Raw genomic sequence first — 15,717 nt, forward strand, 5'->3', positions numbered from 1 at the left:
CAGCCTTTTAGTGGGTGTGGGGCCTGTGAGGCACCCACTGTGCCTCAGTCATTATCCTGTGCATCTCATGGAAGGAAATGGGATTTAGGAGCATATGTTTTCACAGTCTCATTTTTTTTTTTTCTCGTTTTGTTGGGAAATTCTGAGTGGAGTGGAGAGAGGGTATTTCACCCATCATGAGGCATAAGATTCATGTTTTTAAAAGTTATACTCTTGGAAATAGATTTTAGTCAGTCAAAAAGACAGAGGACTTTCCTGTCTGACCTTCATCTCTTGCCAGATTCAGCCATGGAGCTGATTGTGTACTGTTTTCCAAGCATCATTTATTGAAAGACTGTCCTTTCCCCTTTCTTGGCTCCTTTGTCATAAATTAGTTGACATACATGCGTGGGTTTATTTTGGGGCTATTCTGTTTCATTGATCTTTGTGTCTGTTTTTGTGCCAGTATCATACAGTTTTTCATTACTGGTAGTTTTGTAATGTCAAGGAGTATGACGTTTCTAGCTTTGTTTTTCTTTCTCAAGATGGCTTTGGCTATTTGGGGTCCTTCATGGTTTCATACAAATTTTAGAATTGTTTGTTCTATTTCTGTGAAAAATGCCATTGGAATTTTGATAAGGATTGCGTTGAATCTATAGATTGCTTTGAGTAGTACAGACATTGTAACAATATTCATTCTTCTGATCCATGAGCAGAGAATATCTTTCTATTTATTTGTGTCATCTTTAATTTCTTTCATTAAAGTCATAATTTTTAACGTACAGGTCTTTTACCGCCTTGATTAAATTCATTCCTAGGTATTTTATTCCTTTTGATGCAGTTGTAAATGGGATTGTTTTCTTGATTTCTTTTTCTGATAGATTTTTATTAGTGTATAGACAGAACAGTTTTCTGTGTATTGATTTTGTATCTGCTACTTTACTGAATTCATTTATTACTCTGTTTTTCTGTATAGTCTTTAAGTTTGTCTATATATAATGTCATGTTATCTGCAAGTAGTGACAGTTTTTCTTCTTCCTTTCCAGTTTGGATGCTTTTTTATTTCTTTTTCTTGCCTTATTATTCTGACTAGGACTTACAATACTATGTTGAATAAGCACGGCAAAAGTGTCTTGTTCCTGAATCTTAGAGGAAAAGCTTCCAGCTTTTTACTGTTGAGTATGCTGTTAGCTCTGAGCTTGTAAACATATGACTTTTATTTTGTTTGTAAACATATGACTTTTATTTTGTTGAGAATTTTTATCATAAATGGATGTTGAATTTTGTCAAATGTTTTTTCTGCATCTGCTGAGATGATCATATGATTTTTATCCTTTATTATGTTAATTAATGTGCTGTGTCACATTCATTGATTTGCGGATGTTGAACCATCCTTGCATCTCTGGAATAAATCCCACTTGATCATGGTGTATGAGCATTTTAACATATTATTAAATTTGGTTTGCTAATGTTTTGTTGAAGATTTGTGCATCTGTGTTCTTCAGGCCTGTAATTTTCTTTTCTCATGGGGTCCTTGTCTTGTTTTGATATCAGGGTAATGCAGGCCTTGTAAAATGAGTTTGGAAGTGTTTTCTCAACTTCTGTTTTTTGGAAGAACTTGAGAAGGATTGGTATTAATTCTTCTTTGAATGTTTGGTAGAATACACCAGTGAAGCTATTTAGTCCTGGACTTTTGTTTGTGGAGAGGGTTTTGGTTACTGATTCAATCTCCTTACTAGTAAACGGTCTGTTTAGATTTTCTGTTTTTCATCGTTCAGTCTTGGAAGGTTGTATGTTTCTAGGAATTTATTTCTTTGAGGTTGTCCAGTTTGTTGGTATGTAATTGTTCATAGTAATCTCTTATGATCATTTGTATTTCTTTAATACCAATTGTAATGTCTCTCATTTCTGATTTTATTTATGCGTCGTCTTTTTTCCCTGGGTGAGTCTAGCCAAAGGTTCGTTAATTTTGTTTATCTTTTTAAAGAACCAGCTCTTGATTTCATTGATCTTTTCTATTGTCTTTTTAATCTCTATTTCATTTATTTCCGCTCTGATCTTTGTCATGTTCTTCCTTCTACTAACTTTGGGCCTCATTTGTTCTTCTCTTTCTGGTTACTTGAGATGTAAAGTTAGGTTGAGATTTTTCTTGTTTCTCGAGATAGACGTTTATCTGTGAACTTCCCTCTTAGAATTGCTTTTGCTGTATCCCATAAGTTTTAGTATGTTATATTTTCATTTTCATTTGTCTCAAGGTGTTTTTTACTTTCTCTTTTGATTTCTTTGTTTCGTTGGTTGTTGGATAACATGTTTTTTAATCTCCACATACATGTAAATTTATCAGTTCTCATAATCGATTTCTAGTTAGATAACATTGTGGTCAGAAAAGATGCTCAATATGATTTCAGTCTTCTTAAATTTAAGACTCGTTTTGTGGCCTAAGATATGATCTATCCTGGAGAATGTTCCGTGTGAGCTTGAGAAGAATGTTTATTCTGCTGCTTTTCTATAGAGTGTTCTTTATATAGCTATTAAATCTATCTGGTGTAATGTGTAATTTAAGGCTGATGTTTCCTTATTGATTTTCTGTCTGGCTGGTCTGTTCATTGATGTAAATGGGGTATTAAAATCCCCTACTCTTATTATATTGCTGTTGTTTCCCTCTTTATGCCTGTTAATGTTTGCTTTATATATTTAGGTGCTTCTATATTGGGTGCGTAAATATATCCAAATGTTATATTTGCTTGTTGGATTTACCCTTTATCATTACATAATGTCCTTTGTCTCATTACATTCTTTGTTTTAAAGTTGATTTTATCTGTTATAAGTATAGCTACCCCAGCTTTCTTTTAGTTTCCATTTACATGGAATATCTTTTTCCATCTGTTCACTTTCATTTTGTGTGTGTCTTTATACTTGAAGTGGGTCTATCGTAGAAGTATGTGGATGAGTCTTGTGTTGTTGGGTTTTTTTTAATTCATTCACCCGCTGTGTCTTTGGATTGGAGAATTTAGTCTGTTTACATTTAAAGTAGTTATTGATAGGTATGACCTTATTGCCATTTTTTAAATTTCTTTCTGGCTCTTTTGTAGTTCCTCTGTTCCTTTAGTCTTCTCTTACTCTCTTCCTTTGTGGTTTGATGACTTTCTTTAGTGGTGTGCTTAGATTCCTTTCACATTATTTTTTGTGTATCTACTATAGGTTTTTGCTAGATGGTTACCATGAGGCTTACATATAACATTTATAATAGTCTGTTTTAAGTTGATTAAAAACTTAAGTGTGAGTACATTCTCAAGCCCTGCATTTTTAGTCTTCCCCTGTTTTATGTTTTTGATGTCACATTTTACATCTTTTTATCTTGTGTATTCCTGAACTAACTGTTGTAGTTATTTTTACTACTTTTGTCTTTCAACCTAATACTAGGTTTATAAGTGATTAATCTACTACCTTTACTAAATATTTACCTTTACCAGTGAGACACATATTTTCTTGTTACAAATTAGTGCCCTTTCTTTTCAGCTTAAATAAGTTCCTTTAACACTTTTTTTGTAAGGCTGCTTTCGTGGTGATGAACTCCTTTAGCTTTTTGCTTGTCTGGAGAACTTTATCTGTCCTTCAATTCTTCTCTCTTTTTTTTTTTTTTTGTGGTATGCGGGCCTCTCACTGTTGTGGCCTCTCCCGTTGCGGAGCACAGGCTCCGGACACGCAGGCTCAGGGGCCATGGCTCACGGACCCAGCCTCTCCGGGGCATGTGGGATCTTCCCGGACCGGGGCACGAACCCATGTCCCCTGCATCGGCAGGCAGACTCTCAACCACTGCGCCACCAGGGAAACCCTGTCCTTCAATTCTGAATGATAATTTTGGCCAGGAGAGTATTCTTGGTTGGAATTTTTTTTTTCTTTCTCCTTTCTAAATCAGTCAAGAACTGTTTTATCTTCTTTAATTTAAATCATCAATTTACTCTTTATTTTTTTCTATTTGAAAATATTTCTAGAACTTGCCAAAAGTTTGTTGTTTCCTTTTTCAAACTCTCTGTTGTAAATTGGCTTTTGTATGAATTTATGATGATCTCGACTTTAATATTCCAAACTGAGAATGAAGTTGAAACTTTAACAAAATATAATGGTGCTAATTGTTTGATTGTAATTGATTTGTTTGTTTACAATCATTGATTTTTTCACTTACAACAGGTTGATTGTAATTGTTTATTTAACTATAATAATTTCCTAACATTGTTCACATTAAATAAATCTGAAGGCACAAAATATTTGTGATTTCTTTAGAAAAAAAATAACTCCTTGCATTATTTCTAATGGCTAGTGACTATTTGGGGCAAAAATATAATCATCAAATAATTGTAAAGTAGCCAGTCTTGAGGAGGTGGAGTTAAGGAAGGTGGAAGAGGGGCATGAATAAAACATCACACCTAGTAGCTACTCTCAGTGATCAAGAAGTAGGCTAAAATGTAGACTGCAATTTTGTTTTTTATAGCTTGCTTTATTGTGATGTTAATAAAACAAAGAAACATTTGTTGAGCACATACTATGAGCGAGGAATGTCCTAGGAATTAGAGGAATCAGAGATAATGGAAAAATCCTCCTTGTCCCCCAATCATTAAGGAAGAGACAAATTGATAAATCCATTGATAGGAAAACAGTAAGAACCCTAGTTTGGATTGCTGCAAAATCCAATATGAAAAAAATCAAATTCAGATTTTTTTCATTTCATAATTTCATAATTTAATTTCATAATTAAAGTGTATATTAATTTAGCTTTTACATTTAAAATAAGAAAAAGATTAGAGCAGTGATTGCATTTATAGGAAACAGTTCAAATTATTGTTATCTTTATTATACTATTATTGCATTAATATAATTTCTAACACCTTGACTGCTTCTGAAAGCTTATAGAAGCTAAAGTTGTAAAAGGCCTTTATGTGTCCAAGAATTCATGTTAGATTTTAAAGTCATTTTGGTTTGATCTCAGACTGTTTGCTATCACCTGGGTATGCTGAGGAAATGTCTGGCACTGGAATGAAGGCAGGGATTTGAATCTGCAAGTTCTTCAAAACTGGTTATTTTTCTCATGTTTTTTTAATCTTTTTAATCCTGCTTTGTGGTGATTTTTTCTAGAGTTCAAAACTTTAAAATAATTCAAAAATTTTACCATAATTTTTATCTAAATTCAGGGATTAGGATTTCAAAATCCTAAAAGTTAGGAAAAGTTGAAGTTGAGAAACTTAGGATGTGGGGAAGGAGAGGGATCAGGCCCTACAAAGCCTGTCTTAAGTGCCCTTTACATTCATTGCAATCACACAAGACAGGACTCATTAATAGAGGAAATAGGTGTCATTTTGCACAACATAAATTAGCATTAACTCACTAATGCCTTGGCCCCTGCCCTATTTTACTCCCTAGAAATCCTCCCCACTTCTGTGATGGTAATTAAATTCTGTGTGGCTTTCCTCTAGGTTCTTAGCATCCTAGGTGTATTTGTATTTAATACCTTATTCCAGTGTTCAGGCTTCTCAGATTTTTAAGTCAGATTTGCTGGCTTTTGTTTCCCATCTTGATTCCAGGGGCTCGGAATAACTTGAAAGGCTTAAAGTGAAAAAGTAATACTCTCTATATAGGTTAATGTGCACACATGTACACAACAGAAAATGCATGTGTACAATTAATTGTGTCTTTATAATTTGTATTGATAGGCAAACTGTGGACAAGAAGTATGAAGGTTGCTTACAACATTCTGCATAAATTAGGTACAAAACAAGAACCTATGGTGCGACCTGGAGATAGGGTAAGTGCAATTTAAATTATCACATCTGCAAGACACGTGGTCTGAGGTGGAGAAGACACCCACTGTTTTAAAGTTGCAAAGTTCAGTGCCTCCATACTGCTAAATCAGGCTTTCTTAACATTTACTGTGAACCAGAAGCAGTTATTCAGCAGGATTAATCTTCACAGTAACTCAGCGAGTTTAACTATAGTAGTTCTCACATTTTATCCATGAGGATATTAGGACTTGAGAAGGTAAGAATCATATCAGCTGAAGGCACATAGCTAGAAAGTGGTATAGCCAGTGCGCGTATCCATTTCTGTCCAACCACAAAACCTGTGTTCCTAACCCCTGACATATGTGGTCTCCTAGTTTGGAATGTACTTGCACTGTCTCCCTGAGTAGGCAGGACAATTGTGTTTAGAACTTTTTTATATTAGTCAGTGATATTGAAAATCCTGGCAGCAAACTGCTGGTATGTTCCTTTCCTAGTGTTAAATTTCTTGATATAGGCTACTGTCTTTCATTGAAAAGCACAATTTTATTCTTACTACAATCTGCTAAGTTACTGAAAACAGATATTAGTATTTCCTTTTTAATGTTACACCCAGAGCAGTTAATAATCTTGCCCAAGCTTTACACCCCAATTAAGATGTGGGGCTGAGAGTAGAACCTAGTTTTCTTGCCTTAAATGGAGTGATTCTTTTCCCATATGGTGCTATTTACCTCAGAATGCCCCAAGACTGGGTTACCCACCTGCACCCAAAGGACTCCAAATTAATTTTATAAAAATATCATTTTAGAGCACCATAAACCAACAAGAATATAAGCTATGATTTACATAAGAGACATTATAAAAACATGGGCCCATTATGGGGAATTTTTAATAAGACTGCTGCAGCCCCAGGATTCTGTGGTAGGCTATGATTCTTTCCAGTTTAATGAACAAGTTTGATATTTAGCTTTTAAAAGTCAATTATAGGTCTCACACTTCCTCATTATAAAACTTACCGTAAAGCTACAGCAATCAAAGCTGTGTGGTATTAACGCAAAGACAGATATAGACCAAAGGAATAGAATAGAAAACCCAGAAATAAATCCTTACATGTAGGGTCAAGGGACTTTCAAGAAGGATGCTAAGACATTAAATGGGGGAAAGGATAGTCTACTCAACAAATGGTGCTTGGAAAATTGGATATCCATAAGCAAAAACCCAAAATTGAACCTTTATACCATATATTAAAAAATTAACTCAAAATGGATTAAAGACCTAAACTCTTAGAATAAAACATAGGGGAAATGTTTCATGAGTTTGGATTTGGCAATGATTTCTTGGATATGGCACCAAAAGCACAGGGAACAAAAAAGTTGATAAATTGCACTTCATCAAAATTAAAAAATTCTGGGCTTCCCTGGTGGCGCAGTGGTTAAGAATCCGCCTGCCAATGCAGGGGACCACGGGTTCAAGCCCTGGTCTGGGAAGATCTCACATGCCACAGAGCAACTAAGCCCGTGTGCCACAACTACTGAAGCCCGTGAGCCTAGAGCCCGTGCTCTGCAACAAGAGAAGCCACCGCAATGAGAAGCTCATGCACCACAACAGAGTAGCCCCCGCTTGCTGCAACTAAAACCCACGCACAGCAACGAAGACCCAACGCAGCCAAAAATAAATAAAATAAATGTATAAAATTAAAAACTTCTGTGTACCAAAGGACACTTTTGAGAGTGAAAAAGAAACATACAGAATGGGAGAAAATGTTTACAAATCATATATCTGATAAAAGATTAGTATCCAGAATATATAAAGAAGTTCTACAACTCAACAACAACAACCAAAAATAAAAGTTTAAAAATCAGGCAAAGGACTTGAATAGACCTTTTTCCAGGGAAGATTTACAAATAGCCAAATAAGCCCATGAATCACTAATCATTAGGGAAATATACGTCAAAACCACATGAGCTACCACTTCACACTCATTAGGATGGCTGCTATCAAAACAGAAAATAGTAGGTGATGACAAGAATGTGAAGAAATTGGAACCCTTGTGCATTGCTGGTAGGAATATACAGTGGTGTAGCCACTGTGGAAAACAGTACTGTGGTGGTTCCTTAAAAAATTAAACATCTGATCTGATAATTCCAGTTCAGTTTCAAAAGAATTGAAAGCAAGGACTTGAACAGATATATCTACACCAATGTTCATAGCAGCACTATTCACGAAAACCAAAAGGAGGAAGCAACTCAAGCATCCATGGTCGGTGAATGAATAAACAGAAGGTGGTATGTTCGTATGGTGTAATACTATTCAGCCTTAAAAAGGAGGGAAATTCTGACACATTCTACAACATGGATGTACCTTGAGGACATTATGCTCAGTAAAATAAGCCAGTCACAAACGATAAATACTGTATGGTTCCATTTATATGAGGTACTTAGAGTACTTAAATTCCTAGAGACAGAAGAACGATCGTTACCAGGGGCTGTGGGAAGCGGCTTCAGTTATTGTTTAATAGGGACAGAGTTACAGTTTAGGAAAATGAAAATGTTCTGGAAATGGATGGTTGATGATGGTTTTACAACAGTGTAAATGTACTTAATGCCACTGAACTGTATACTTGAAAATGGTCAAGATGGTGAACTTTGTTACATTTATTTTATCACGATAAAAAAAAGTCAGTTGTAATATATCTCCCTTATCTATAATTTGGTTAATAGTCTTAGTAGTTTTTTTAAAAAAGTCTTTGGCCTTCAGACTCTTGAAGTTCCTTTACAATAGCAATTACAAAATAAACCATCTCTGTTCTGCTAAGAAGTCAGTAGGAATGTGGGGGGCAAGTTTTGATAGAACAAAATATGTAAAAAGATTTTCTTTAGCAGGGAGTGGTTTGAATTGTATGAGGTGGGACTACTTTTCTAAATTATTCCTTTAAAAAGTTTTCATATGGCTGGCACCTGGCATGTGCGTATAAATACTTATTAAATAAGCATATGGAACTGTAGTATTCAATTGATAATAGCCTTCTGTCACAATAAACAGGATTCTTTACCTCTTTGAAAATCATTTTTAATTAAATATAATTTTCCGAGGATAATGAACATTCTGTCCTTAGCATAAAAATTATAGACGCTTTTCATGTGGGTGACCCTATTAATGCACTTTGGGGAGTCCTGCTTGGGCTTTGAAAAGGCATTTATGTGCCTAAGCTGAATAGGTTTTCAGGATATTATAGTGGGAGCTGTGGAACAAACAAAGATGCATCATATGTGAAGCCTGCCTTCAGGGAGCTTGCAGAGTTAAAAAAAAAAAAATAAAGACATTGATAATTGGCTATCTGTAAATTGGAAAATGATACAGGTCCCCAAAATAGGTGGTGAGAGATACAGCTGAACTCTTTGGGAAGGACAGAGAATATTCTCATTTTGGGAGCTTCTGGCATCTGAGAAGACTTCTTGAGGAGAAAAAGCAAGCCCGTGGCTCTTGGTCAGGTTGTAGGACAGAGTGTGGAAAGGAGCTGAGGGGGGATTGTGTGGTATGTGGACAGAACAAGCCGGGCACTGGAACAGCAAGGCTGTTACAGGAAGACCAGCGGAGGAGAGTGGAGGAAGGAGGTGGTCTGTTGACGCTCTGTGCATAGTTAAGTGTGATGAAATATCAGAGAATACATAGGGAATTGAATGAAAAGAAACGATGTGGGTTTATGAAAATGAAGCATCTGTATATTTGTACAGTATTGCACTGGAATCACTGTGTAGTCACCAAAAAGCAGGACTTGTGACTGATTGAGATACAGAAGGAAAGTTTGGTGAGAATGATACAAATACAGTCTTCCCTTCCTTAAAACAAATTTTTTAAAAATTCAGTTTTGATTCTAAATGAGCCTTTAGCTATTTGACCATTTTCTATTTGTTACTTTTATATTTTTGAGAGCATATAATGCACAATTTTATATTCTGCTTTTATCCACTTTACATTAATATAACATTTCATCCTGTTTTAACCCAACTCTGCAAGGTTATATAATATGGCATTATCAGCATGAACTTTAGTGATCGAGCAGTGGGAATTTTAAATCCTGGATCAGGTTGCCCTCCCTTGAAACAGAGCTGGGATAGGAGCCAGACCAGAAGCTCCTCTTTGGAAATATGTTGATCCACAGTCTGGCTCTGGAAGCAGCACCTTCTTTCTCTCGGTTCTATGCTCTTGAAGACTCCTGCGTGTGGAATAGTTTAGTCCTAGGAGGACTAACAAGTCCAAATTTAACTAGTCCTCTATGAGTGGGTGCAGCCATTAGTTTTGGGTGGAACTTCAACATCTTCTGCATTTTATTAACATCCTCTGTTTTGGTTCAAGGAGAGCAGTCTTGCAGCAGTGGTGCCTTGGAAGCTTTGCAAACATTTGATTGAATGGTGTTGCTTTGCCAGATCCAGAACTAAAAATAGATGCTGTCAACTCTCTGACCACCAGTTGAAGGCAGACACCTGAGGCCAGTGCAAACCTCAGATCATTTTTAAAATAATTGTTTGTGGTTCATATACAGAGACATGCAAATAAATCCTTTTATTCCTCCTTTGAAATCCTACTGATAGTAGTCTGGCATCTGTCTGGGTGCTTTTGGGACAAAATAAGGATTAATATCTAATCAACAGTTATTTCACAGGGTTTCTTAAAATTCTTCAGTAGTGCAGAATGGCTTTTATTGGCCTTAACGGTTTCATTTGTCTCTGTTTGGCTGATTTTAGTAAACTGCAGGAATACCATATAGAAAGGCAATCTTCACATAATTCCAAACTTAATTTTATTTCCATCAACTATCCTGTGTTGCTAACAGAGCCAAATTTAAGATGCAACGTGCTCCATCCTCAGCTGTCATCTGAGTCCTTTATGCCAACCTGCTTACTTAGATATTGAGGTAATTAGGATGTCTTATCCAACTGTTCATGACAAAGTTAATAACTTCTAGTTAGGGCATTTTTAAAGAAAAAAATGTGTTAAATTCCTGAATGAGGTAATACAAAAATCATATACATCTGCTGAATCATGGGATTTATGTGCTTAATCATCAACAAGGAAGAGCAGTGCCGATGCTGGAGCAACACTTGGGAGAAGCTTGTGTTAAAGTGGAAGCAGAGTCCTGCAGAGCTCAGTGGGGATCCAGAAATAGGACTGCCTGTTGTATCCTGAAGGCAGCTTCTAGAGCTAGAGTAGGAAGGGCCACTCCAGAAGGAGCATCGGGCAACAGGAGAGCAAGCGGATCGACATTGCGGTAGCTCCACAGCAAGATGCTAACCTGAGCGCCAGGTGGATGTAAATGGGATGAAGCTGACAACATAAAGGAGAAACTTGACAAGTTTGCATGCAACATTAAATACACTAATAAAAATAAAACAGAATATTGTATCGAGAAGTCTGCATCAAATGTAAGAGTTAATACTATGAAGTATATTTAAAGATTTTATGGGAAATGTCAAAACACCAGCAGATAAATAAACAAAGGAAATGAAACACAGTTCATACAAGGACGAATAATTATAAGCCATCTGATGGAAAATTGTTCTTCATTAAGATTCCCTTCAGGACTATCAGAAAACATTTGAAAAATCATACTGTCCATTATTGGATTATTAGGGTAGTAATTTAAATTTACCTTTTAGAACTCCATGATTATTGTACTCCTGGTTCTTCAGAGGCTGAGCTGGAGAGGCAATGGGCGGCTGGAGATGTGTGGCCAGGTGTTCACGGAAACGTTCCCTGGGAGGGCAGAAAGCCAGATGCCGCAGGTGCGGGCTGACCGAGTGCCGGCTCCCAGGGCCGGGGCCTCGTGGGCAGTTGTGGTTCATGGCTACCTGCTGTGTGTCAGGCACGGTGTGAGCTCTTGCATACATTTTCTCATTTGACCTTTACTACAACGCTAGGACACTAATATTCTCAATTTTCAGGTAAGTCAAGGCTTGGGGAGCTAAATCTGAGCTGGGATCAGAGTAGAGTCAGCTGTGAGCCCAGCACCTTAGGGAGGAAGTGCACAGCGTTCAGTTACGATGGTGAAGACTCTGTGGACGTACGAGGACGCACTTCAGAGCCCAGTGAGAATAGTGAGAGACAGATAGTGTATGCACTGTGGTTTCACCTGTGTAAAAATATGTGCCGATGGGGGAGTGTAAACAGCAAGGGTAGTTGCATTCTGGTGCGGTGTCAGAGATGACCCGGATAATCTGTTTGCCTTCCATGTGAGATCAAGGAAAAGCATCTGATAACTTATTAAGATGCATCTTACTAATATGCATTTTTCAAGCAGGGCATCTAAATTTTTTCCAGTGGCATCGTGTTAGTGGTTAATGCCTCTCTCTCTGTGTTGGTCCAGGTGGCACTGGTGTTCCCCAACAATGACCCTGCTGCCTCCATGGTGGCTTTCTACGGCTGCCTGCTGGCCGAAGTTGTGCCTGTGCCCATCGAGGTGCCCCTCACGAGAAAGGTAAATAACGTATCTTTCTGTTCAAACCTGTTGGCCGGGAAGGTTGACTCTGCTGCCCTGGAAGGTTCTGTCATGGGGTCAGAATGTGCAGACGGCCATCTTCAAGAGCTTTCATCTCAGCAGGATGTGGATCAGGAAGCACAGGGCTGTTTGCCTTCTCTCTGAGGCTCTGCGCAGGTTGTCGTTGGTTGTCCCAGACAAGGGAGCAGCACTGACGCTGCAGCTCCACTCAGTGGCCGGATTGAGCTGCTGCCCTGAGGTGGCACCTTCTGTGCGTTGAGCAGGGTGATCTACCAGCAAAGCAGGTGTTCCAGTATCTCATTCCTCAGTGTCACTGCACTAGAAATCTGGGTAAATGATAGATTTTTCACTTATTTTTATTTCAGGGGTGGCCGTTGTTGCATTTGTGCAGGTGTTTGGACATTAACAAGTTCCAGGTTCACCTACGATTTGTTGGATCTTATTCTATGATTAGAATAAATAACTATCTTGCTGTTACAGTTGTAGTGTAGTCCAGTGTCGGAACCCTGCACAGCAGTGTGTGTGTCTTTGTCCGCGTAAATGATTGGCTTCTTGCACCACAGACCTGTGGTAACTTTGGAAGGGAAGGCAGAGGGAGGAGGCTGTGCTGGGGTTGACCCTGATGGTCCCCCGAGAGGTGCTCTGATGCTGTCGAAGGAGACGGGGCCGACGGCTGTGGGGTAGGTGCCCTGCCACTGGTTGTGTTGTGTGTCGTGCCCTTGGGCTCCACCCTGGATTCACCGGGCCGTCACTTAGCACATCATCATGAGCAGAGTGTGTGGGGTGACTCTTCCAGCTCCAAAATGCTAAGGTTTTCATGTGCCCAGGCTCAGAGTTTCCAGAGAATCTTCCAGCTGTCTTTGTGGCTACTCATTATGAAAATGGGGAAGTGCCTCAAGGTCTGTTTACGGTGTGTGGGTACCTTTGAAACGCTGCTCCTTGGGTCGGAAGGAGAGAACGTGGGCATCCTTTAGAAAAAGGTTGGGGAATGGTTACTGTTTCCGTTTTCCTGGGTACAAAATCTGCAAGTTCCCTCCTGGGCCTCTTAGGCACCTGCAAGTGTCAGGCGGGGTGGCAGGTGGCCCTGGAAGGGGGGTGAGCCCTGCAGCCACTGACATCAGAGCCCCCACCAGTGGCCTGAGGAGAAGGCTGATTTCTGCGAGGGTTTGCCTCTAGCATTCCTGGTGTACAATACACACCCCATAAAGTGCTTCCTCATCTTCCTGAGCCCTGTGACCTTCACAACTGAGGAGAAATGCAGAAGGGTTTGGGGATTTACTGAGCAGGTAGCCACGTTCTCCTATGTGATTCTTTGGTGCTGTGACTAACCTGGAAAGCCTCTCAAGGGATGTGTGATGCTCCTCTTTAATTGATATCTAATTCAGTGGGTTGAGGTCCTCTAGAAATAGAAAAGAAAACCCTCTGGATTCTCTAGTCAATGGCATCAGGATGCTAATTTGGAGAAATTCATAACCTAATGAGTGAAGAGACTGATTCTCTGTCAGCACTGCACCAAGCAGACTCCAGAACATTTGTTATTGTTGTTATGAGTAGCAGTTATTGTTTACTCATCACATATCGAATTTAGATTTGTCTACTCTACATCTATAGCCTAGTGTCTTCCAGACCAGTTCTCCTTTGCAGAGGAAAATCATTTGAATGAAGAGGCACCTGTCTCTGCCACTTCCTGACCAGGCATTGTCGAGCGGGGCCAGGGTGTCTCACCTGCAACTCCTCTGGGTCTCCTGACACGTGCTTGCCAGCCGTCTCAGGCGTTGCAGGCTGTGACCTGCCAGGTGGCTGTGTCTCACTCACCTCTCAGACGCATTCAGACTCTCATATTGTACCATGTACCTCAGGACCAGGAACCCTCTCTCAGAAGAAAAAGCTGAGGTTTCTTCTTGGCCCTCTCTCCCTCGGAACATTTCTGAGGGGAACAGAACCAGCAGATGACTTACAGGTTATTGTTAAACCAGAAGCTGTGCGTTGGGCCTCAGTCTGTGGTTTCAGAATGTAATGTTCATTCTTAGAAAACTTTACTTTTTTTTTTTTTGCGGTACGCGGGCCTCTCATTGTTGTGACCTCTCCCATTGCGGAGCACAGGCTCCAGACACACAGACTTAGCGGCCATGGCTCACGGCCCCAGCCGCTCCGCGGCATGTGAGATCTTCCCAGACCAGGGCACGAACCCATGTCCCCTGCATCGGCAGGCGGACTCTCAACCACTGTGCCACCAGGGAAGCCCAACTTTACTTAATTTTAAATAAAAGAATCCACTGGCTCGGTTGCCATTCAGCACAGGGTAAGATGTGCACAGGGGTGTAGGGGATGAAGTTTGTGAATCCTCTATCCACCAGTCCTATGCACGCTAGTCTTGTCTTAAAGGGCCTAATGAGAACCAGATTTTCAGAATCATCAATGTTGATTAGCCTCACTGAATGATTTAGTCCCATGTGTATTTATTTATTCTCTGTTCTAGTTCTTGGGGTGTGGGGAGAAGGCTCATTTTTCACTTGAAGAGTTCATAGTGGGAGAAATGGGTGTCCCTCCAATGGTTTGGCCACGGAGTAGGCAGGGGCAAGAGAGGAGCCTCCAGGAGTCTGTGCCGCGATGGGCAGGTCTGGACAGTGGCTGTCCTCCTCGCCCTCTTGAGGTGGCTGAGCTGGTCTGTGAAGGCCAAATGCCAGCAAAGTGGGCCTGTGGACTAGCGGAGACCACTAAGCTGCATTTCCCTTCTGCCAGCGTGGGAAGTAGCCAGGCTGTAGCGGGGGTGGAATTCTGCATATCCTAAGTGCCATAGGGCCAGAGACCAAGTGGGCCCCGGAGGCCACAGGAGTCCAGCCAGGCAGGGCCTGGCCCATCAGCACTTGCCTCTGGGCTCGGGGGGCTCACTGTCCTGCATGATGCAAACTGTTCTTTCCTTAGAATCTAGCACATGCCCCACTTGTTTGCTTTAACCAAGGTTTCAGATGTCCTGTTAAAATGAAACATCTCTGGAAGGAAAAACATAGACGTCTTGTCACATACTTACAGTCTCACGTGAACCATCACATGATCCTTCCCTTGGGAGTGCATTTTGCTGGAAGAAATCAGAGGGAGTTGGGGTGGGGAGGGAGGGAAATGGGGCAGCCCGAGGGTGACACCCACCCAAACGGAAGTGTTTGTGGGTAGAAGGTTATGCCCCACGTCTGGGATGTGTTTTAAAATAACAAATCTGCACATGTGCATGTGTTTGAGGTAAGAGATGAGAACACATTTGCCAACGTTGATAATCGTTGGTGCTGGATGACAGGAACGTAGGATTTCTTTCTCCTTTTCTTTGTATCTTTGTGTCTGCTTGGAAATTTCCAGTATAAATAAAAAGTTAAAAATTAACTGGCAAAACAGCAATACATTAATGACATGTTTCTCTTAGTATTGATAAGGAAAATTTCTTGGTCAGGTTTCTTGGATCCCCTGGTTGTATGA

General features: G+C 39.7%; 1 protein-coding gene across 11 annotated transcripts in view; it reads left to right on the forward strand.

The window, feature by feature from the left end:
* Window positions 1-15,717, forward strand: part of DIP2C (disco interacting protein 2 homolog C) — a 367,823-nt gene that overhangs the window by 245,787 nt on the left and 106,319 nt on the right. For all 11 annotated transcript variants that reach the window (XR_013825253.1, XM_079907065.1, XM_079907063.1 and 8 more), the window contains 2 exons: window positions 5,688-5,779; window positions 12,118-12,228. Coding sequence is in view for 10 of the 11 variants with exons in the window: in XM_079907065.1 (XP_079763191.1) it covers window positions 5,688-5,779; window positions 12,118-12,228 (203 nt within the window). In the remaining variant the exon portion in view is untranslated. The remainder of the gene's footprint in view (window positions 1-5,687; window positions 5,780-12,117; window positions 12,229-15,717) is intronic.

The sequence above is a fragment of the Stenella coeruleoalba genome (genome assembly GCF_951394435.1).
Source record: "Stenella coeruleoalba genome assembly, chromosome: 2".
Lineage (NCBI taxonomy): Eukaryota > Metazoa > Chordata > Mammalia > Artiodactyla > Delphinidae > Stenella > Stenella coeruleoalba.